Source organism: Zingiber officinale, chromosome 6B (assembly GCF_018446385.1).
Source record: "Zingiber officinale cultivar Zhangliang chromosome 6B, Zo_v1.1, whole genome shotgun sequence".
NCBI classification, from domain to species: domain Eukaryota; kingdom Viridiplantae; phylum Streptophyta; class Magnoliopsida; order Zingiberales; family Zingiberaceae; genus Zingiber; species Zingiber officinale.
Genome location: NC_055996.1, coordinates 2,596,425 through 2,622,562, shown reverse-complemented (window position 1 = coordinate 2,622,562; position 26,138 = coordinate 2,596,425). Strand labels below are relative to the sequence as shown.

Genomic DNA, 26,138 nt, shown 5'->3' with positions numbered 1-26,138 from the left:
ACACGTTTTTCTGACATATCCATTCTAGATATGATTTGAGAAACGTGCACGTCTCGGGGATCGTGCACGTGCCTCTAGGGAGCCCTATATATGAACCCCCAGACTTCGACGAAGATATGCTCACTTTACTGTAGTTACAGTTATTGTTTCCTCTTTGCTCTACTTCTTTCTGCCGGAGATCTTACTTGAGCGTCAGAGGACCATAGCCGGGGAACCCCTCCCTGATTCGATGTTGTGCTTACAGGTCCATGTCGACGGGAGATCTATGCTGACAAAGTCTTCGATCAATCAATAGAAGTATCATATCCTCAATGTCCATCGACTCAATTTTCAGACAGGACCATACGATATGTAAATTAGGAACACTCGACCACAAATATTCAAGGAGTACGTTCTCACGGGCATCCAAATTCTACCTCACATTTCGTAATTTGATAACGTCTTTTAGCATGACCCATTGTCATTACTGTTAAGTCATCTCAGTCACGTGTGCCGCATGTGATGCAAGAAAATATAATTTTACGAGCAAGTTGATATTAAAATTAGCTCAGCTTATCAAGGGTATTAAAATGATGATTTTAGAAGATAAGGGTATTTTAAAAAGTTTCTAAAGTACAGAGGGCAAAATAACAAATATCTTATTTATTATTATCAAATTTAAAAATTAAAGTTTATTAAAATTAGTTTTAATTCTAAAGTTTGGTCAATTTAACCATTTTTTTCCCAGTAAACTTCGTGTGTTTCAAGGAAAAAAAAAAAGGTGTCGTTTTTATCCTTGAACCAAGTGTCAAATTTCTTTCGAACCAGACAAGCGAACGATTACGGTGGAATTGATCGATCCAGTTGACTCCTCTTGCTTCAATTGGAAGTTTTGGCCTCCTTTCTTCGTCTTGGTCGCGATCTCGTCTACCTACCCACTACGCCGAGGTGGATTGGAATTGGGGATCTCCGCGCGGATCTGGGGGAAGACATCTAGGGTTTAGCATCCGTTTCTTCGAAATGGGCGCCGTGCCATCAACACCGCGGAGCGGCAAACCGCCGGGGGATGCAGCGGAGTACCTGATGTCGGCGTTCGTCGGGGAGAAGCCCTACCCGCTGTCATCCGAGTTCTGGAACCAGCTGCTCGAGCTTCCTCTCGCGATGCAGTGGCCGCAAGATCGTGTCTTGCAGGCTTGCCATTTATTTGGTGAGTATCCGCATTCCCTTTCGTTCCCCTGATATCAAAAATCGTTTCTTCGCTTGACTGGAGGAAGTGTTTGGTTCACCAAATTTCGTGAAAGTTTTATGCGACAATGTATTTTTGAAGTTATTTGAATGGTAAAAATTAACACGTCTAACATTTGATAAGTTGTGTTTTTTTGGGTGGATTCATGTTTGTTTACGGTGATAAATTATCTTATGGACACTATTGTCCTCTAGAAAAAAAGATGAAAAGTGCGTCGTAACTTTACCTTGTAATTAGGACCACTCAATGTTTGCACGGATATTTGGTAAATCACATTTATCCACATATTATTTATATCCTCAAGATCTTAGGTGCATCTGAATGCAAAATTGCCGAGCACTAATTAACAAAGATGTAGGGTGAAGAAACATCTGAAACTCGTATATCGCTGTAATATGTCTTGGTTAGACATTGGTTATCTGGTAAGTTAACCAACAAATACATAATCGTGAAATTAATTGGTATGCAGCAGAATAGGAGCATTGTAGTTGGAGACCTTGGTCCTGTGGTATAGCAGGTTTAACATTTGACCTGTCATACAAAATGGACACTTTTTAATCTTAATACAACCTGGAAAAGACTGGTAGTGTTTAGCAATGATACGAAGCTACCATTTCTTTGAATAATAGAACTATAAGGTTGCTTAGAAGTGCTAATCTTAAGAACTGGAGAAATTTCATGGACCAAGTATCTTGTTTAATAGTTTTCTCAAACAAGTAACTTTTACTTAGGTTATTTTCTTTATTGTGATTAAACATTAGAGATATTTAAAGAGTTCTTGATATTGATGGTTATGACTTCTCTTCTAAAGAGATTTATGTGTCAGTAATTATGAGTTGATAGCAACAAGCTTGGAGGCCTGTTCTTCTTGGCATATCATTTGAAGTACAACAAGGATAATAAAATTTTCATTTGGTACAACCACGGAATTGTTGGTGTGTGCACTTATGTGCCAACAAACTCCTATGTATTTATGGATAATTATTTAATAAAGTATTTATCGTTAATCATTTACTTTTCTGTACGTATATGATTAATGATAAAATCTCACGGATTAATGATTATATTAATCTGAAAACAGTCCTTGATTGGATAGATATCTAGAGGGGACATAGATATCTAGATTAACGCTGAATATGACTAGGTTGAGAGAGAGATTGAGAGATGGATATCCAAGTTATACTTGGGGATGCCTTGAGTTTAGAGGTACTTGACACGACCTGTTTGAGAGGAGATCATATATTAAGTATCATTAGTCGTTCCTCTAATGAATGAGTGTAACTGATCTTTTAACTTGAACCCTTCATTTATTCTATACGTGAAGTTATGGACTTTGACACCGTTAAAAGCAGTCTTTAATTGTATTGTGATCAATATGGTAATTGAGTGTATGACAAAGCATAGAGAGAATATTGTTGAGTCAATAGAGGATTCATTGCTTTCTTGGATTAGGAGTTAACATCCTAGCCGATTGATAGAGATATTAGTGACTTGAAATTCATGATCATGAGAGGAATGATTTATCATTAGGAGTTTATTATATCTTGAAATTCAAGTAAAACAATTAATTTGGTGATGATGCATAATGTACCGAATAACAGTGTTCTAAATGGCGGTCGAGGCGACCACCTAGGCACCGCCTAGGCGAGAGGCAGACATCATCCACACCGCCTCAGGCTGAGGCGGTGCTTTAGGCGGTAACTTACGTTCTTCCGCCACCGAGTGCCTGGGGTCGCCGCTATTGTTGTTTCGCCACCGCAACACGTTCGGATGCATGACTTGGGCCTGACGATGAGTTAAGATGTGCCGTGCGAGCTCGGACGCGGCGTTTGGCCCTGTGACTCGTCCAGACACTGTGCAAGCCCGGACGCGTGGTCAGGCGATGGGCTCGGAAGCATCGCTCGGGCCCAACAATGGGCCTCGACATGTTACTCAGGTCAGTGACGAGTTCGAACTCGTCGTGCGGTCCTGACGATGTGTCAAACTCGTCGCCTGACTGAACAGGGTACGCGACTAAGTTGTAAGTTGAAGTTTAATTAAATTACTTTATGTCAACAATTTTAATGAACTCCTAACTATGATTGGGGTAATTTAAATAGACTTAATTAAAATCTAATAAAATTATCCTATATATATAATTGCATTTTTTTTATTTTTTATTTTTAAATATTTAGATTAAATATTTACTTTTTAGTTAATATATTTGATTAAAAGTAAATATTATAAAGAAGAATAATGATTATTTATAATATTATGTATAAAAAAAATGTAAAAAACATTCAACCGCCTAGGTATTACCTAGGCACCGCCGAGGCGGCTGAGGCTGTAGCCCCGCCATCGCCTGCCACCATTTATAATATTGACTAAATTAATTGGGATGTAGGCTAAATGAAGAGATTGAATTACACAGTAATCGATTCTTGGTGGTTTATAGTTTATGATTAATATTTTATCAAATTGGGTAACTAAAAACTGTTACTAGACAGTAGTTACCTTAGTTTGTATATAGATTTACTGCTTTCATGTATAGAACTCAGATGGTCGCACGCATGACATAGACATGGATATTATCTATAATTGATTATTTTAGTGAATACTAAAATTAATCAATTTATTATTTCCGAATAAGAATTAATTGAATTATTACTTAATTCTAAAATATCGGAAGCTAGAACGGATCAAGATCAAATATGTAGCCATTTCTCCTAATTCTCCCTTAGAGCGGATATCAAAACTCATCATCTTCCATAAAAAAAAATAGTATTACTGGGACACCACTTCATCTTCCTTAGAGAGAGAAAGAGTCATACCTCTTCATCTTCCTTGGAGGCTATAAGTAGCCACCCTTGGAAGATTTGAAGTGGAACTCTCTCTCCACTTCTCCTTTGAAGACTTTCCTTTCTTCCATCGAAAGAGATCCATAGTGCTTCCAAAAGGTTTGTCGATCCAAGAGGCTAGCACCTAGCGGATCATATCTAGTTTGTGATCTAGTGCGCTTGGATACCGTTAGAAGAGTCACACGTGGGACTCTCATTTATTTGTGATATCATTCACGTCTATCGAGGAGAGGTATGTTTCATTTCATGTTATTTTGTGTAAAACTATATGTATTACGAAGAGATTCATGATTTAAGGGAAAAATCTGATATATTCTGCTGCACTCCGATTCCAACAGGAACTAACTTTTATCACATAATTAGGACCTTTGTGGCTGCAAAAAATCTACCTACAAGTTTAATTTTCTCTACAAAAGGACAAGTTTAGCTTGATTTTTCATGAGAAAAATTCCAATTGCCCTTGCTAATATGTCATGGTTAAATAGGTTGCTTACAGAGAACACTGTTTTGTAAGTTTTCTGTTGCTAAAGAATGATTGCATGGTATGAATTTTTGCTTCCAAGTCTTTTCTCCTCAAATTGGTTCACTATGTCTTATTTCCGCATTGTGAAAATATGGGTCGTATGTGGTTGACCTACTAAATGACACATATATAGTCCATCTCAACAATCTATACCTGTTAGGTTAAACTTAGCCTTCAAAATACACTCCAATTCCTCTCAAACTCGTAGGAGCTACATATTAAGACCTTGTTTCAATTAATACCTAGACAAAATCATTATCCTTTGACCTTTTTCTTACCGCTAGTTGTTTCCAAGGAGACTTGCTCCCCTTCAATCCCACTCTTATCACAATATTTTGAATGGTAGAATTATGAAAGAAAGTTTCTCTATAAGTTAGCATATTCTATTTGCTTGCAATTTCTACAATAGCAATAGACATTGAGAAAATAAGCAACCATGTGAAGAGCATCATCAAGTTTTCCCTTCACACATTTATCAATTGATTTCACATGCAACCATGTGAAGAGCATCATCAAGTTTCTCTTCACACATTTGTTATTAGATTTCACATATTGGTAGTAAGAGGACTCCATTCTCAAAATTAGTCATTACGTCTCTTTAAGCATTTTTTTATGTCATGTAAATCTCACAATAGACTTTATACCTCCACCAATAACATGAAATGACTTTATTATAGCAAAAAAAAGAAGATAACCTTGACTGTAATATTAACACTCAGTTACAATTGTGTGCTTATGAGAATAGTATTAATCAGTCTCAATTTGTATTGACCCATTTATTTGTAGAGAACATAAGCCTTAGTTTTTTCAAACTTACATCCATAAGATTTTGCAACGAAAGAAAATTAGTTGCAAATATTGTGATGTCTGATCTTAAAGATCTTCTTTTTAATTGAAGTGAGACATCATGCTCAAAATTTTATGATGACTTTAAATGGGTTTATAAAATTTTCTTTCATCTGCATCTGTATTCCTTCTCAAAAATTTCTTCAAGCACCAAATGAAAAGCATTGGCTTCACATGAGGACATAAATATATTAGGACACCTCTTTCATTACCCTCGCAATTGCTAGATTTGGTGTTTCATTGTTTGTTATTTGTGGCAAATTTTCTTCTACAACTTCCTTTATACAATGATCAATATTGTTGAAAAGATAATTTACTGAATCATCTTTGATGATAAATAGGGTCTAAAAAGCTCATGCCCAATTCACAATTTAAACACTCAATATACTATCTGTTCATGAATCACTAACAATTTTCTTTCATGCAACTCTATGCACTTGTAAAACTTCCTTTAACTTTGCCATTTTTTTCTCAAGTTACAAAAAGGTTAGGCCTTGTAGTTTTAACTATACTGATCAAGTGCCTCATACCATGTTGGGAAAAGATTTTGAGGTGGCTAAACGAAATGGGATCCTTGGTTCCAAGGGCCAAAAACAAATCTATATTGTTTATTTATTTTCAGTTGGTGCAGCGAGACATTATATCTAAAAGTATACTACAAAAATAGAGGATTGTGCTCAATAGCGTAGGAGGATTTATATAGCCGACTTCATTTAGTGTGATAAAGATTTGGTTATTGTTGGACACTACAAAAGTTACATTAATTAAAACATAGCTACAATTGCAATGAGCCCCGTTCAAATATTTGATAATTGCCATTTTTTAATTATATTGTCAAATATGAAATAGAATAGTTTAAAAACATTGTTTTTTTTGTCATAATATAATTTATTGCTCATATATTTCAAATTTAGTGAGGTCAATTGACCAACCTGCTTATATTGTGGCTCCGCCACTGCTTGTTTTATGTAAACTGTATATGCACATATTTGTTCACTCATCTCTTTCTTCATTCACAATTTTCTCCTTTTGCTTTGAGTCAATGAGCTTTATGATGCAGTCTGTCTCTGGATCACTACCTATGATTGTTACGTAGGTCTTTCTGTTATTGTCCTTTACTCCACTTCTCAAATATCATTTTTTTCCCTTCAGGAATGTTAAACTCACCCTTTTCTTGAATCAACTTTATCTTTTTAGTTTTTCTCCTTCTCATTTCCTCCATGTAATCTGCACAAGCTGTCATAGCTCAAGGGATAACTTTGGACACCCTAAAACATCACGTTCAATATGTGCAGGGTTCTGCTTAATCCTACTACTTCTTAGTTTTCTTCTGCGAAATTTGCATAAAACATTATTGGGATTTTTTTGCATATTGAGATTTTATGCAAGAACGTGGTGAGTTCTTGATGCTGTGCTTACTCTTCAATTGAAGAAAGGAAAGGAGAAGAAAGGAAAGAAAAAGAAAAGAAAGGAAAATGATTTTCATTCTCTCATTTACCTTATCTTTCTCCAACTGAGAGGAAAGAAGATGGATTAGACTCTAAATTGGATTCATGGAATTGAGATGATTTTCTTTTCTTTGAAAGTTTTAGTGGGGTAAATGAAAGAAGTGCATTTTCCTTTCTTGTCCACTCAATTTTGCCAGAGTAAATGCAACGTAAGTGAAGGAGCTTGAGGAATCTCATGCTGATACCTTTTTTACTTTCTACATAAACTGTTGACTAAGCACAAGTTAGACACTAACTAAGCATGAAATCAAGGTTTAAAATCTCGACCCGTGCCGAGGTTTCAGTCCTAGACGGAACGATATGGTTTCAGTATCGTATCGTGCCGTGCCGATACAGTTTCAGTATATATATATATAAAATTATTAGATAAATATATTTATTATGTATAATTTAAAAATAAGTTGTATATTGATTTTATATATGTTCTCCATTATTAAACAACTTAATATTGTTAGAAAAAATAATTAAATACAGTTTTCTTTAAAGAAAATTGATCTATCAATAATTCGAATTAAAATGGGTACATTATAATATGTTACCTTACTAATATAAAAGGAGTGATGTATAGAAGCCTTGGTTCTTGTAATATTTTGTTTAGGTAACCTTTATAGTTCTCCAATGTCCAGATCAAGTAATCATAATTATATAAATTAATAAAAAAAATACTATTTTATATATAATAATTATATAAATAAACTAATTAATTAATAATGTAAATAATATATATTTAAAATAGTAAAAAAAATAGAATATCAATTAAACATTAAAATAGTAAAAAAATAAAGTATTAAAAAAATATCATATTATTAATTTGATTTATTAGATTTTTTTATTTTTGTTTATTTTTTAACTTTTTTTTAGAATTTCTTTAAATTTTTTTAGATTTTTTAAAATAAAATGTAAAACATTAAAAATAATTTCAGAATATTATTTAATATTAATTTATTATTATTTTTTAAAATTTTAAATATATTTTTTTATATTTTATTCGCATAATTTAATTAGGGTTTATGAAAGTCTCTTTCAAATATCACTTAAGTGAGAATTGTTTGATTTATTTAAATTGTAATATTAATTTTGCAGAGTAACACCCTTGACATGCGCTAGCTTGTGACACCCCGTGGACGCCTCCGACGACATTGGAGGCACCCGACGATGCCTTCGGTGGCACCGGAAGCATCTTGTGACGCTTCCGGTGGCCTGCGACGCTTTCTGCTTCGCTAGAAGGGACGCGGGCACGCCCGGTGATGCCTCTTGCAGCACCAAAAGTGCTTGGCGACGCATCCCTACTCGAGACACACGTGTGACATGCTGGTTTCATTTCTCCGGTAAAAATCGTCCATGCCGGGTGACATAGAACGACATTTCAATCGCTGCATGAAATTATGGAAGATTCAGTTACCGACAAGTCTGACATCAGAACATATAATATGAATCATGATAAAATCAAGGGAACCAAGATGGGATCTAAGCTTCTATTCTTTTATGTAGATAGCCGAAAGAGAAAAGATAATGATATTGGTACCCTAAGCAACAACTAAGTCATTAACTATCATAATTAAACAAAACTAATTAATTAGCAGTAAACAATTGAAAAAACAATGACAAGAACAGTTCGCAGCCAAAAACTAAACATACTAATTTTTAGTAGATTAGTATTAGTGTATTACTATGCGCCAGTTGGTGTTATTGTTCTTCCCTCAGTGTCAAGGGATGGAAAGAGGAAGATAAATAGAGATAAAGAGATAATATTAATGCCTGTCAATGGTGGGGTTAAAAAATGGATACCTCACTGGAGTTAATTGCAGAGGATACCATTCTCTATGGTATGGAGAGAGTGTGAGAAGGGATGAACATGACACTGCTAAGATGAAGGCAAGGTTATTGTGAGTATAGTTCAGTGTGGGTACTGGTTAGTCGTCATCAAGAAGAGGCAACAGAGCCAAGGTGAAGCAATGAGTGAGAAAAGAGTGGTGCTATATATAGCAAGGCAAAAGTTTATTTTTAATTTTTATGATTTAACTTGCTATGGTCCAAATCAATGTGGTTCAAATGAGCTAGAATTGGATTTTATTTTTACTGCCACATATGCAGGCAGTCATGGACATTGGACCATGTATGGTTTTGTGCATCATGAATGTCCATCGACAATAGACAGATACACGTAGGGGCCTGCATGGTCTACATGTGATGTGGTTCTTTGTTTCATAAGTCTAAGTGTTTATATTTGCAGCCACTTAAGGCATTTTCGAAAACCATGGTATGTTCATGCTTCAATAGGTGCTGGAACTTTGTTGCCAACTTCATCAAAGATGATTAAGATATGTTAAGATTTTATGGTTTTAAATGCCTTCTTAATCATTGAATGTAATTTTTGTTGTCTTGTTATACAACCAATATTCAGCTATTCCTGTTATTTGTCAAGGCATAATTCATTTCAGTATTTTTTTTTGTTTCAACTTAGTTGTACTGACCTTATTTGCTCTTGATGACAGCACAACACAACTACTATACTAATCATCTAGCAAAGATCTTGATTCACTTGGTGTGGTCTTTGGAAGACTTGTTGCATGAGTCCTCACGATCATTGACAAGTTATAGAAAATCTGTCAATGCAGCATATGTGTCCTCTGTATTTTTGAAGTTCATCATTGAGAATTCAAAAGGCAAATTTTTTGAAGATTTATGTCTCAACCTTGATCAGGATGAGAAGAAACAGAATAATCTGCCTACTGGTATGATTCTAGTTGTTCCATATTTATTATCTAGTAATTATCAATTATTGTGGTAATAATTCTACAATTAACTGTATAAAGTTTTGGATTAATTACTAAACATATTCCATATTCAATAAATTTTTATGGATTTAAACCAAACTTCCATTTGTTTTGAAAAGAAGCCTTTGTCAATGTCTTTCAGCTATGTAATGAATACTTTTCCCTATCATTTTTTTCTCATTTGAAAATTTAACATGGATGTTGAATTAGGTATTGTTTTCAAAAACTTAGGTATTGACATTATCAAGTTGGTACATGATGGGTCAAAATGTAAGAGGTAGGAAACTTAAAAAAAAAAGAAGAAAATATTATCATATATTTAATACTTTCAGATTATTATTATCATTATCATCGTCATCAACTCATCATTACAATTATGAGGATGAGATGATGATCATCCTCATCATCATGTTTTTCCCTAAAAATTGATTTTTTATTATTTAATTTATAAATATTGAATAATAAAATAAATTATTATATTAATATAAGAATAAATTATTATATTAATATAAGAATAAATTATTTTTACTGACTATTGATTTCTATAATTCTATTTTTTAGATATTATTTTAAAAACAAACTGGTTCAAATTTGGTGCAAGTTGGGCTTGACCGCGGTCTATGCCGGGCTCAAGTGCGCACTAGACTATGCACAGCCCACAGGCTGCATAGGTGCAGCCCAACCATAGTTTATGTGTGGCTCAGACTGGCTGTGGCATAACCCAGGCCAGATCAAACCGCTAGTGGCTTGGCCCAATTGACATTGGTAATTTCATAACAGATTATCTAACTCTACCAATTATATTAATTTATAAACGTCAATTAGAGGGATTGTTGAGCTTTCCCATATTATATGCATCTTAGCCAAAGTAGTTTGGATTCTGGTTCACTTTCCCAAAGATAGAAGCAATTTGACCAAGAAGCTCAGAATTCAGTTGACAAAAGTATATTTAATAACTTGAAATCGTAGAGCCTTGCAGTAAGCTTGTTATTTAATGTTTGGCAAGTCTCCCTCTATAGATAATGACAAAGTTTATTTATCCAACATCTTCAGTTTCTTGCTGCATCCATATCGACTTTAGTGCTCAGGGCCTAGATCTCTTCTATAAACACTTCAAGCTTTTCTCGATAGTCATGGTGGCCATCTTCTAGAGGGCATTGACCTTCATGTTAATCGCCCTCAGGATGTCATCAGATATTAAAAATGTTGAAAATGCTCCTTCAAGATTCGAACCTTCTTCAAGTAGGTAATTGTAGATTCACAATGTCTTCCTTGTCTTGAACTCCCCCAACACCTGGTTTATAACTGCTTGTAAATTGCTAAATAAGCATCTTGCATATCACGATCCAGTGACAATCCCATTATTAGAGCTTCATATTTAACCTCGTTGGTGATTGTGAACTGAAATCTCAAAGATTTCTTGACTGAATATCTATCTAGGCTAATCAACACCAATCTTGCACCTCCTCCCTTATGAGTTAAGGAGTTATCAATGTATAAATTCCATTTGCCATTGCTCAAAATCCTCCAAGGGCATGGTCATCTCAGTAATAAAATCTGCAAGTATCTGCCTCTTCATTGTTGGCCTTTCTTGAAACACTAGATCGAACTCTCTTAGTCAGCATAATCTTCAACCTGCAACATCACGTTTATGGAGAATCTATTGAAGATTTGAAGTGAACAAATGAGAAAATATCTTAAAGATGTGAACTGGTAAATAGTCTTGAAGCTTCCTTATAGCAATTTCCAGTGCACATAATAAGTTCTCTGTAGGTGCATGTCTGAATTTGGTTCTTTCATGATTGAAATAGTATGCTGGCCTTTTGACCCCACTGTAACCCTTCTGTAGTTCTGTACTTACACAGCCTGTCACAGCTAGATAGGTTACTAGCTGGGTTCTCATATTGGTCTGGTGAAGTGGGACAAGCAACCCCATGGTTTTCTTCAGTTTTTGAAGGCTTCCGACTATTTGGTGCATAATACAAATCCTTCATCTTCAGCACCTTGATGAAAGGGATGCATCACTAGGTAGACTTCGATAACAATTGACTCTGCAAATCTTCCGTTTAGCCGTTATCCTAGTGTTGTTCTGTGGTGGCTTCATGTCTAGGAGGGATTGAACCTTCTTGGATTCACATCAATGCCTGTTTGATGGACTCCAAAAATTTGCTGGATCTCATTTCATTAGTACACTTCAAAGGTTTCAGTTGCATGCTTGACTTTTTGAAAATGTTCGATCACTTTCTCTCAAGTCTTTTGTATGCTCTCTTTTAATTTGTTTTTAACCACTTGGTTGTCTATCTACGCTTCCATGTTTCTTCCAATCATATCTCAAACAGTTTATTCACTGATCTTTAATAAAAGACACATGCATTTTTCAAACTAAAAGGTATTCTTTAGCAAAAAGTACCTTTCAAAGTTCTGATGGAGGTATGTGGTTTGTCCTCTTTCATCATTTTGATCATCAGCTCATAACCTGTTATGTTGTCTACCATCGATTGATGCATGGCAATGGGAAGGAGCCCTTTGGACAAACTTTGTTTAGATTAATAAAGCCCTCATAAACCCTCCATTTCTTGTCCGCTTTCTTCATCATCACCGTACTCACTAACTAGGTCAGGAGTTCAATGTCCTTGATGAAACTGACATTCAACAGATGATCTACATCTTCATTCACTGCTTCTACTTATCTTTTCTCTATAACAAATTTGTTCTCTGGTACTGGTGGTGCTCCAGACTGTATGTGCGCTGTATCTTTGCTAGCTCTTGGTATTGCTGGCATGTCCTCCATTTCCCTTCTGAGCCTTACACGAACTCATGCTGCTCCATGACTCTAGTATGACGATTGAACTTGGTCTTCTTCACCTCAACCACAAACAACTGGGCCAACTTGAATAGTACTTAGTCCTCTACCTCTATGTGGTCTTCTGTTCCTTCAGCTTCTGGCATACAAATTTTCTTCTCCGTATGCTATCTCGCACTGATGCCTTGTTACTCATGTCCAAAGTGTGCTTAAAGGCTGTTCTAGATTCTACTAGATCAGCCTTGACTGTTCCCTCTTTCAAGAACACAATGCTCTAGCTCTATGATGACTTGATGTGCAGTTCCAAGTCAGAGGTTTCTTCGCATGAGGCTTTTGATTTTGTAGGCATTCTTTTCCAATTGCAGGTTTGCTGATGACGTTCTAATTTATATCCTAGAATTAGCAATCAATTATTACATCCACTTATTTCTAGTTCCCTATCACTTGAAATAAATGAGTTTCTATTACTTTTGCGTACTATTATCAAAATATTTGTCTGGAAGTCCACTCAATTTTGTGCTCATTTAAAGTTTTTGGATATTGAATCTAGTTTTCTATCTCGTAGATCAAAGTATCGAAGTTTTTATAATGCAAGGTGTGCTCAGTTTTATTGGGGCATTAAATGTAAGGTATGTCTTACACTATTTCAAGTCTCTTGCCAAAGCACTTGCTACACATGCGTCTAAGTTAAATATGTATCTGTACTGCAAGTCCTCAGTCATGCCTCCTTCATCATGAACTGCTGAACCTGATGTTGGTGGCAATGTCGACTCAACTCTGCTCTGGATCATCGCCAACACCAAAAGATGTCCATCCTTTCATTGATGCAGCAATGCATCAAGTATTGAATTTAATAAGTTCCTCTTCACATTCAAATTAGCCAATAGCTTGGCAATAGATACATTTAAAATATCTTCTCTGTGCAGGAAAGTACTGTCGTAGCCTCTACAGTTCACAAGTTGTTCTTGAATTTTATAACCCGGCCACGATTTCCTTTTGATGACTCAACATACATTTCTCCAGAAGGAAATCAATTAGGTGTTCTGCAAAGAGTTGGTTCTGTGGCAGGTATATGGTTCTGTTTGCTTCACATCTTTCTTGAGGATTCTTGTGTAAATTTGTTTGCTTACTGTGTGGTTCATATTGTTCAAAAGTAGTCACTGTTAACTTGAATTGATGAAATTTAAGGATTGAACTCATCAATGGTTTGAGTTTGTGGTGGTTCTTCAAGCTTTTGATAAACTCTGATTCGTTTCTGTGTTTCGCATGCAAAGACTACATAAAATTTAGTTAAAAGGTATTCTCCTATGTAATTGTTAAGAACGAAATTTGAAGAAATTAAAAGACTGCCTTACTAGTGTTAGGACATATCTTCACACCAAATGCTGCACTAGCTAGCAATCCACAGGGAATTGGTTAATCATGTCTCGGCTCTTTGGTGTGTCTGAGCTTACCTTGTGATAATTCCATTCTGGGGACCGCATTTCAGTGGCATAAAAACATTGTTTTATGACTTTTTATCTTCTATGCTACTAAAGATTTAATTTTATTCTTTATTTCTCTTGTAATATGAATCATAGTAGTGGTAGAAGGGGTTAAGCTAGATTAATGATGCTCTTGTTAGAATTCTGTTTCCCACTTTGTCCTTATTGATCTACATTTTTTTTCCTACAATCTTTGAGGTATGTAAAAATTTGAATTCTGAGTGCACGTTACACCTTAACGGGCATACTTGTATTCATTATTTCAGAATTTGACAGGGAATTCTTACTCAAAACCTTTTTTTTTTAAATATTGTAACTCCTTTTATGCAAGATGTTCTGTGGCTTGGTTATTGCGCCTTACTTTTTCTTTGAAATCTACTATTTGCTTTTCTATATCTTACTTATATTTCATTGCAGCCAATTTTGTACTACTGCCATACTACACTTTCAACTATCTGCTTAGTTCAAGTAGTGAAAGTGCAAGGAGTCTATTGGCTGAAAAGAGCCTATTCATTTTGCTTGTGCTTACTCATTACCGAAAGAGTGTTGCTGTGGAGTCTATTTCCTCTGACAATTTGGGGGATGAAAAATCAACTACCTATTCAACAGAGAATTCATCTTTCTATGAGAACCCTTACTGCAAGGCACTAGAAAATGCTAGAGACACTCAATGTAAGTCTTGTTTTCTACTTGTATTCTTTTCATGCTATCCAGCATTACTAATCTTAAATGGTCGGTCGAATTTGTGCTTTTAGTCGATCGGGTTGATATTGAAGGAACTGCACACTATGGACCACTTCTCAGATTACCTTTTGCATCTTTGTTTGACACCCTTGGCCTGTAAGTATATCTGTTTATATCAATGCCACTGAATTCTTGGAGTTCAACTTTTAGAACTTAATTTGTCCTGTGGAATCAACTTGATGGCTGAAGAGGAAAAATTATCAACTTTAGGAGTTTGTTTACTGCATTTTCTATAAGTGCGAGCTTTATTTTGTCTTTTCAGCTGGAATGTAATAGAAGGCAACTGGCACAGTAGTTTGTTGTCCATCTCTCAGTTGATTGCACAATGTCTTTTTTTCTTCTCCAAATCAACATCCCTTATTTAGAAAAATAAAATATTAAACCTTTCGAAGACATGTTGAAGGATTTCTGTTTCAGGCACCTGGTAAATGGGGTTAGGTGCCATTCTCATTAGTTTATTGTAAATGATAATGTTCCTATGTTGTGGACATTAATGACAGAGGAATATACTAACCAAACTCAGTTGAAAAGTTGCAGATCATAGAGGTCATTTGTTTGGGCACTGCATATATTTTTCAGTTCTAGCTCCTCATATACTTCTACACCATTGTTGAATTATGTGCATGTTAATATTTAAATGTTTTATAATTTATATTATTCTCTTGATAATTTTTCCTAATGGTCACAATCATTCTGTGCATTCTGAAAGTTTTTATTTTAATTGAGGTCTCAGAATAATGGTCGGTGAAAAAACAATGATCTCTTTTTTGTGAGTGAAAAGCCACAATGTTCATAGATCCCAAGGATCCTTGTTTTCTTGACCCTAATGATGTAGGTCGTACTGTTTTTTCTGCTGTGTGCTGAACATTTCTTTATCAGAGTACAGTGCTTAGTTCAGATTATTATTACTTTAATTTCAATGGAGGAACAAGATTGATGTTTTCACAAATAAGAATCCTAGCTCTTTGTTGGTATTGCCTTAATGTATATTTTAAAAATCATTGAGAGTCATTATCCTTGATGATTTTATTTCACAGGAGCTTAGCTGACGAGGCATCTGTATTATTACTTTATTCATTGATTCATGGGAATTCTGATTTTCTTGAGTATGTTTTGGTGCGAACAGATCTGGATACATTGGTAAGAATCTCAACTTTGTGTTTGTAGGAATGTTTTTTCTTTTTATTTTACTATCTAACTTGTGCTAGGATCACTTTTTGGTTACTTTTTTCTAATATATAACCGCTTTAAAGGTCCCTCTACATTTTAAATGCATGGGGTGTTTGATGGCAATAGATGCTAATAAAAAATACATTCTGGTATATTTGAACAGTTAATGCCAATTCTTGAGACACTTTACAATGCATCAAGGAGGACATCTAATCAGATATATATGCTGTTAATCATCCTTCTCATTCTCAGTCAAGATTCATCCTTCAACGCCAGCATACATAAACTGGTAAGATCAATCTGCTCATTTTGTTAGAAAATCTTCTACTTAAAGCTACTTACTTCAGTTTGCATGTGCAGATGCTTCCTGGTGTTCCATGGTATGAAGAACGACTTCTCCATCAGATTTCTCTCGGTTCTTTGATGGTAATTGTATTAATAAGGACAGTGAAGTACAACCTCTCTAAGCTTCGGGTATGTCAAAAGTTATAGGCTACCTTCCTTTATATAATTGTTCTTTGTTTATTCTTGCTAAACTAATGAGTGGTTAAATTATTTATATTGGGAAGGCCCCATATTGTTCATGGTGCTCTAGTGATATAACTTCTCTAGAATGTGTAAGCATAAAAAAATTTCTATCACAACTCAATGTATTGCATCTTACTTTGAGGATGAACAACTGTAGGATCTTTCTTAATATGGGGGAAAAAAATGATAAATACCTATTGACATTCCAAACGTGGATATTTGTGATTGATCATGCTTTGTAATCGTTTCAATGCTACGGGTAATTTAACCTGGCTGTTTCATTATGGCTTATCTTGACCTGAATGTGCCTGCCTGTCTGCTATCCATAAATATGTTTTGAAGAAGGTTCTGCTATTTCATTTCGTTTGTTTGGTGTAAAGGCTTCTCAGTTGTGTTAGAAGGTCATAAGTGGATAACTACCATTCTTGTTTAAGCTGAATATTTCAGTCCAACTGATTATTTTCTCTAATATACAATTTATCAATATCTAGTGGAAATGCTTTGTATTCATCTTATTAAGCTTGGGGAAAAAATGTAGTATTTCATCATAAGGGATAATTGCCTGTATATAATTTAAAATACAATTAAGCAAAATTTTGGAAAAAGTTGATAGAGCGCCAGGCAAAATTCTCTGTGATTTCGAATCAGCACATAGCTAAAAATGTCTTTGATCTTAGACCAACACATTAACTAAGAGAGAGGATGAAGAAAGAAAGGAAGAGAGATTTAAGGAACAATCTCAAGTGAGTTTTTTCCTGAAGCAACACATACAACAATACACAATAGGATCTTGGAGGAAAGATGGATACACAATTTGACCTTTGCTGAAGGTGGAAAACTAAGAACATGACGTTTTTCTCAATTCAAGTGTGCACTGGAGATGTGCAGCGCAACTTAATCTTTTTTGGTAATAACGAAATGAGAACAAGATTTTTTTTCTTTGTTTAAGATTTTGATGAGAGAGGATTGCTAGAAATAGCAAATTGAGAATAGGATGTTTCCTTAGTTTAGGCCTTCATTGGTGATGGATAGTGCATGATGTGTTAAAAGAAGGAAGAAAGGGATCTAAAACAGTGCTGAGAATGTCAAGGAAAAAGAGGTTAGAGTATAAAGCACCAGGAGCAACTTAATGAAAATGAATGCCTAAGAACTCCACAAGACACATCTGAAGAGATGAGTGCAGAGAAAGAAGAAACTGCTAGAAAAGGAAGTAAACACTGGTGGATGTTGTATCCGGAAGCAGCATAAGTTGGAATTAACAAAAGGTCCTTGCCATGGCTAGGATAGAGCAATTTGCTTGCACTGGAGAGCTTGGATCCAGTCTCAGTCTCTGGAGCGGTGAGAAGAAGCAATAAATGCAAAAAGAAGGGAGAAAAAACATAATAGGAAGAAGCAAAGGACTGCACTAGGATTGATAGAGAAGATAGATTTGATCTCACACTGACAGTGAGAAGCTCACTGTGGCTGCTGTTGTAGCTTGGATGGAAGGAGATGAACACCTGATACAGCTTGTGAGCAGTCGGGACAAAGAAGAGAAGTGTTTCGGTCTCACAAAGAAGGTTCACAAAGGTCATTACAGAGGAGAAGATATGTGGAAGCAGAAGCAACTGTGAAAGAAGAGCGATGCATACTGAACTTGCTGCAATTCAGTACGTAGTCATTTGAATTTTTTATCAAGGTGGCCATTCACGATTTTTTTTTTGTTTGTGCACATTAATTTAGGAAGAGGGAGATCAAAAAAGACTTGGTTAACAATGATAAATAGGAAATAGTAGGGGATCAAGCCCAATGACGTAAGATAATTCATGTGGCCGACTCCACTTAGTGGAATAAAGGCTTATTTGTTGTTATTGTTGTTGCTGTTTGGGGAAGGGGGTGTTTGGAGGCATAGGGATGCGTAGGTAAGGGGTTTTGCAATGAGACAAAAGGCTTGGCTGTTGTTGGTCGGCAATTGATGTGATTAACAATCAAGTTTGGCTTGAACTGGGCAAGGCAGATGAGAGAGTCGATTGTTTCATCTCTGCACAAGGCAACAAGTGTGATCAATTGTCTTCTCTCACCCTTCTCTGACAATGGAACTGCTCTGTCTTGCTGCACAAGTTGTTCACCTAATTTCCAGGCGAGTGATCAGCTGTCAATGGTGGTGACACACGCATTCAATTCTAGTTGTGCATGGTCAGGATGGCTCACAGGCTCAGTTGAGGATTCACATTGTTATTGCAGACATGGAAGGAGTAGAAATGAAGGATGAGAGGAGTTTACATGTGATAGGCGGTCCTCTATGAAAATTTCTTCCTCTTTTTTTTTTTTTTTTTCAAAAATCCTAATTCTAAAAGGGGTGCTCTGATATCATGTTATATTTGGAGGGTGTAAATATTGCATTCTATTGTATGGGATAATTAGTGATATGTAAAATACCATTATGTGACAATTCACTTCACCAGTACCCTTATTAACTTAATTCCTCTAGCACATCTGTTTTTTATGTCTTTAGATTTCGATAGGCGCTGTTTACATATTAATCAACTCTACAGAATAAAGCCACCAAGTTATTTGCTACAGTCTGGTGACTGATTATTTTCAAAATACTAATAAATGCATGCTGGGGTCTTTTCTAGCAACAAGAAGTGTGCATTCATTTCTGCATGTCTGTATTCTTTTTCTTGATGACAATATAACTTGAAAATTTGAAATAGGCAGTGACTAGATGAGTAAAACTTAGTTGTTTATTCTAAATGCAAGTTGACTAGATGAGTAAAATTGAGTTGTTTATTTTAAATGCAAGTTGACTAGATGAGGAAACCTGCGTTGTTTATTCTAAATGCAAGTTGACTAGATGAGTAAAACTGAGTTGTTTATTCTAAACGCAAGTCCACATGAAAATTGACAGGATATCTATCTTCATACAAACTGCCTTGCAATTTTGGCAAATATGGCTCCTCATGTTCATCGATTAACTGCCTATGCTTCACAGCGGCTGGTTAGCCTTTTTGACATGCTTTCTCGCAAGTATGCTACTTTGTCATAGACCTTGTGTGTGCATCATGTTCTTTTTCGATTTTCTTTTTGCATCTAGGAAGCAATAATAGTTTCTTCTATATAAGTGTATACTAATTTGCTTTCATGTGCTTATGATTTGGGAAATGGATATTGGACACGGACATGTCCTAATATTGACTTTTACATGATAAGTCTTAATGTTGGCACACTTAGTATTAACACATGCAATTTCCAATGTATTATTATTTTCTCATTATTCAATTCGAGTATTTGTCATATAAAATAAGAAAGATTCTGTCAAATATATTCAACAAGTGGCAAATTTCAAAGTTATATAGTTGGGAAATTGATCTTTATATGAAAGAATATCTCAATTATAAAATCTACAAAGATGTTCAGAATTCTATGAGAGGACAATTTCTATATATGGTACCAAAATCCTACATGTATCAATGAATTAATAAAGCAAGATTTAGATACAGAGTGTATAGTATTTAAGCACTAGATATTTATAGGGGACTATCCAACTTATTTTGCTTTGATATAGCCATGCATATAGATCATTGTGGGATAAGATTCATGTTGCGGACCTAAATAGTTCGAACACTTATGGCTTGATAATGATGATTACTGATTGATATTTACATGATACAAAGCATGGATCTATGGTTCATCCCTTAGATCTCGGTATGTTGCTATCTTGTAGAGGGGATCAACTCCCTTGGTGTATGAAATTAGAATAGCATTCTTATGCAATGCCCACTCAGAAAGCTCGATAATGATTTTTTGGAGCACATAATCACATATAACCCATACCACAACCATCATCATTACAACAGGCTGCAAAAAACTTTTTGAAAACTGATAGACTTTACAAGTTTTAATAATCCCATAATTTAGCAAAAGACTTCTTGCAGGTCCACAATATGGTTGGTATTTTAGTAAACAATGACAAGCATAAATTCAATAAAAATTTGCAACACAGTCAATGCAGAATCCAGCAATATTAAATAACGCTTTTGCCAAGCTAAATGCACACAAAATTGGTTGTTATGAAGATCTAAAATATTCATGTTGAATAGCAAGTTGGCTATGTAAAATATCTTGTGACTATTATCTTGAAAATATCACATTTCAGGAAATAAGTAATATAAATATGGGCTATAGAACTTTGAATTTGCTTTGTCTCTACATCTCCCCTTGCAAACCCATTCCAAGGGCTGTGTCAATTTGTGACCACTTTAGTAATGAGAACAATTTCATTTGCTGGTTTGCTAGAGAAATTTCAAACCAAACTGACTCAAAATAGTTTTATTTTAGAAAATTCAAATTTAAAGAAAATAAAATTCAAAATGGATAAGCTTCCAAATTGAACTAACTGATCGATTTGATGCCGATGTAAAAAATCAAAAGTAATAAATATGTACTGTAAATGAAAAAAATCATGAGATAATATATTAAAGCTTATCATGCTTATAGATCTATACATCTCCATTTTGGGTGGAGTCAGTCATATCATTTACTATTCTTCCAGATTGAAACCAAACTAAAATTTAAATCCTTTTTGATTTCAAATTAAAGCCTAAATTTAGACCCTAGATCACTTAGGGATCATTAGTATGTCTGCATAGAAACACAACAGGCAAACACAAGGAGGCTCAACCTTTTAAAAGGCATTGGTACGAAAAAGGTGGCAATATACAATATTCTTTTTGCATATATCTATATCTTGTGCCTCTATTATGTTGTCTCTGATATATGCCAATAAGGTCTCTAAGTATGATTTCATTGTTCTCTGCACACTTGTTATCATTACTACCATGACACTTAGTAGGGTCATGAGCATGTGGACTACCGAGGTTCCCTTGTACTCTAGCAGAGTGTGCACATACATTGTTCAAGCAAGTCTACAATCAATGACTAGCATATCCTGATCTGCATTGCATTCAACATTCACTTTATTAGATGTAAATCTACATGGTATCACAACCCCTTTTCAAGTGATTAACAGCTCTCTAAACACGGCCAACTTTTGAAATGCAATGTGTCTCTATTCTCAACGATGTTTTCTAACATGCTTATGTCTCTTGAATTCACCTGAATGCAATCTTGCGCTTGCAGGTCACAATTGAACCAATTCATGTCTCCTAGATGTAATTCATGATTAATACAAATAAAGGTTTATAATTCATATGATGAATAGGAATGATCCCCATGTACAAGTTACTTATAAATGTCGGGCATTATGCCCATCTACCTCTCTCTTCTCTTATTGCTTTTTTTTCTCCCGTCTTTGATCTAATCTTGCCCAAGACCATTGACAGGGCCCATAGATTCCTACTTTGATTGAAACTCTCTCTCCAGTAGCCCTATTTCAATCTGAAAAAAACCCATATGTACACTTCAATTAGGAAATCAGAGGAAGAACTGTGGATATTAAAGAGAAGATTTGAAACCTACATTGAACTGAAAGCCTCAAAAGGTCTCTACATAACCCACACATCTCTTCTTGATCTTATCATCTTCTCCTCCAAGCTGCACACTCTCCAAAAGCCCTTTAGTGCATTCTTCTCCTCATTGTCTCTGGATTACATACATGCAATGCCCTCTTTTCTGCAAAAAGCACTTGATGCTCCGATCCCTTTCTCAATTTTATATTGATCCCTTACAGAACCAATTCAACTTATCAAATTAATCTGAGGAGCTAAATAATTGCTCCCCGACATGATAAAATTTGGCCACTAATTGGATCAGGACCATCTTTGATTAATCTTATTCTTAATTTAACTCCTGCACCTTCTTTTTGATGATCAACATAGCTTGATTAAATCCATGTGTGCACCCAGTTGTGTGCTCATTATCCTCTTCACAAATTAATATTCAAAATAACAAGTTTGAGTATTAGCGTGTGTCATAACACAATTACACTAAAGTAATACCCATAATATGAAGTGTCAACACTTTTTCTCATTGTAAAATTATAACAAATTAAAACTCCAAATATATGTTATTTCATGACTTTAACCCAACTCTAGTTAACTCGATTCGATACAACTGAGACCACTATAGAAAATAACAAATAAAATTATACAAATCTATGACACCAGACCTTATGTTCTTCAACATGGTATATCTTTGGACACTCAGACATGCTTGACTACCAAGTGTGCAACAAGTGCATTGCATGAGCATGGAAAATGTTGTCAATTACTAGTGCTTCTAAGCTTCTTCATCTTCTTTCTACACTTTACAGGTACACAAAATTATCTGAGTTAAGGAATGACAAAGTTCTAAATGTAGAGGTTGACCAAACTGGAGGAGTTATAGCAGAAGACATGGTATTCTTCTACCATTATACCTCTCATCATTTCCTTTTTAGGTTGTTTGCAAAATAATTTTTTCCATTGATACTAATAAAGAGTGGTTACATTTCTTGCAGTCAACAGAGATTCACATATATACAGATTTTCTCAGAATAGTGCTCGAAATCCTAAATGCTATTCTTACATATGCGTTGCCACGAAACCCAGAGGTGCTAAGTGTGATCTCATTTTATTAATTTTTTAAATATTAGAAGTTTCTGTTCTTACTACTATTAATGCAGGTTGTATATGCAATATTGCATCAGCAAGAGGTCTTTCTTCCTTTCAAGAGTCATCCACGGTTTAATGAGCTCCTTGAGAATATATATACAGTATGAGTTTCTTTTGTTTGTTTGATCTCTTGCATTTTCTTCTTAATTCCTAGAAAATCAGTGGTTATCCACTTCATGCAGGTTCTGGACTTCTTCAATAGCCGTATTGATATGCAGCAATTGGATGACGAATGGTCTGTGGATAAGGTTCTTCAAATAATTATTATAAATTCACGTTCATGGCGTGGTGAGGGGATGAAGGTGATGTTCCTACAACAAATCATTCTTCCGGGAATTCCTTTTATTTTCCTTGTTTTCAATTATATTTGGTTGCTTTAGTACCGTGAATAAATCTTATCATATACTTGATTTGAGTTTAACATGGATTTGCAGATGTTTACTCAATTGAAGTTCACATATGAGCAGGAAAGTCATCACGAAGAATTTTTCATTCCTTATGTGTGGCGGCTAGTACTAGCACAAGGGTAAGTGCTTTGTTATGTTCACACTAAATGAAACTGGAGGCACATTAAACTACCATCAGTGGTTATTTGTACTCACACTAAATGAAACTTGAGGCACGTTAAGCTACCATCATGTCTCATGTCCACTGAAATTGAATTGGTTTCCCGAGCAATGATTTGGAATGGACTAGTCAGAGTTTTATGTGATGCGTTCAGACTTGTGTGTTAGACAGTTCTTATTTTCTTTATTTTGATAATTGCATATTTTAGTAACATTGAAATTCAGTGGAAAATTATTGGTTTGTGAATAAGGTTATTGCTTTTTGAACGGGATAAATGATGTTTGAATCATATAAACAATCTCTCTGTCTTCAAGGGATCACAGTTAGGAGTTTTGTGCAATAATTGTATTAATTGTGTTTTTTCCTGGTGTGGTTGGTCCTTTCAAGATAATATCTGATGATAGAATGCTATATTTTCAATTCTGTGATCCATATTTTTAAATTTGCTGGTTCTTTTGCATGTTGGTCTTTTTAGCTGATGCTTTTCTATAAACAATCAGTCATCCAATTTGTTCTTATGTTGACCAAACTTGCAATCTTCATTTTTTCTGGTTCTTATCTCATCATGGATTATTAAAGCAACAAAATGCAGGTTATGTGGTCTTGAGATTCGATTGGATGATTTGTGAGGCTTTACAGTCTGTAGTCTGTCTCTAAGTTCTATTCTTAGAGAGTTAACTTTTGCATTGTATTCTTACTGGTGGTAAAAAATTTATTTGTTTGTTCGGGGACAATCACAAAGTGTTTAACTAATTGTCCTCCTTGTTCTTTATGAAACAGCTTCACCTTCAAGCCTAGTGCTATTAACTTGCTTCAAGTGGAATTATCTGGAGATGTAAGTAATGCTTAGCGGTCAGACTGAATATTTGGATCATAGCTGCTAATGAATAGATTTCTTCAACTTGCTCTGCATCATATAATGATGGAATCTACCGTTTTTGGGTCAATTCTTAAGTTGTCAATCCAATGTTTATTTTCTTAGTTGTTGGTGCCCTTCATAAACAATATGTAAGGATTATTGTCATTACAAGACAGATTTATGGTGATGGAAAAGATTCAAGTGTTCCTCCAAATGTTTGTTTGCTATAGGAAATTGGTAAGGTCATACTGAGCTAATGATCAGATAAATGTATGCCATGTTTCATATATGGGTCTACACTTTATTAGTTGTCCACTCACAATAGTTATTTTACTTACGTACCAATCAACAGATCTGATGCATAAAATGTATCTAGACTCCAACATCTACTTAGTGAGATGTATGATATTTGGCCAAAATGTTATAATAAATAATACAAGGCAATCTAATTACATTGGATTTGGTGAAGCGAGGTTACTGCTCTAAGAAAACTTTGCTCAAAACCTATAGCTTGACGTGGGTAGAGATATCTCTTAGAGCATAGCTGAATGGTGGAAACAATTCTGTCTCCCTCAATTAGACTTGTCTTGGATTTGTGTAAATTACTATACATTATATGGAAGCCTCTAATTGTGAGATTTGAGACTAGAAATATTTGATAAAACCAAACAGGTAGATGCAGTAAGATGTTAGTTTTTTCTTTAGTTAACATATTTTGTCCAAATTATAGCCTATTTTTTCCCCTCTCCATATCACATAGTGGCTGCTGATTAATAAACTTGGCACTTTACCAAATGTGGAATCATATGATTGAGTAGACGGCATGCTAATTCAAATTCTTGTGTGGTTTTTTCTATTAGCATAAAGATTATTTCCCATCTAAGAAATATAAAAAAATAATTTCCTCTATTTTTGTTAATGCATGTGCTCAAAATGATAGATAAGAAGTCTTGAGTATACAACGAAATGAGCTTACTGATACTGCAGGATTTTATAATCTATTGTTATTTTGCATTGGTTGATTTGTGTATTGATTTAGCATTTCAGCAGAGGATATTTAACTATAGGACTGCTCTTTATTCAGTATTTCTTTCCCTTACAATAACTGAATGACCTCTGCAGGATGCTTCTTCACACACCGAGCATGATGTATAAAGTTTTCAGAATATTTTGATGGTAAGGAGACCGATTGTTTCGCTTTGATGGCGAAACTTCAGTTTCCATATGCGCAAACAAAATTCAATGAGTGCCATGTATATAGGATATCAGTTGATATTTTCATCATTCATTCTGTCAATATTACCTTTGTCATGGTTGACAACCTTTCTTGAGCATGTAATATTGCATTCATCGAATAAAGAAGAGGGACGTTCTATTCTGAGAAGAGGAAGTGTAGAAAGCCAAAACTTGATGGAATGGGTGATTGTTCCTACTCCGATTGTATCTAGTGTATTCTTTGGATTAGGGTGCACTTTTTGCTACAATTTTGTAAAGACTTAATCCCCAAAATTTGTACTAATTTATAGCATCGTTTATATAAGAATTAAATTACTGTCCTTTGTATACTCTTCATAGATTTCATCTTTGTTTCTCTTTAACCCTGAAGGCCAGATAGTGAATTGGATCTGCTTTATTGATTGGTCTCTTGAAATTATTATTTGTTTGTAATTTGTA

The 26,138-nt window shown here is 34.9% G+C and overlaps 1 protein-coding gene across 1 annotated transcript; it reads left to right on the top strand.

The window, feature by feature from the left end:
- Positions 1 to 741: 741 nt before the first annotated feature.
- Positions 742 to 26,021, top strand: LOC121991702 (dymeclin-like). The gene is made up of 18 exons (XM_042545710.1): positions 742 to 1,186; positions 9,435 to 9,674; positions 13,085 to 13,148; positions 13,231 to 13,360; positions 13,446 to 13,587; positions 14,421 to 14,675; positions 14,759 to 14,843; positions 15,785 to 15,887; positions 16,081 to 16,206; positions 16,278 to 16,391; positions 19,336 to 19,454; positions 22,699 to 22,783; positions 22,885 to 22,977; positions 23,050 to 23,139; positions 23,221 to 23,340; positions 23,473 to 23,564; positions 24,386 to 24,440; positions 25,587 to 26,021. Exons 1-18 carry the CDS (start codon positions 1,000 to 1,002, stop codon positions 25,617 to 25,619), a joined length of 2,133 nt encoding a protein of 710 aa, XP_042401644.1. The 5' UTR covers positions 742 to 999; the 3' UTR covers positions 25,620 to 26,021.
- The last annotated feature ends 117 nt before the right edge of the window (positions 26,022 to 26,138 follow it).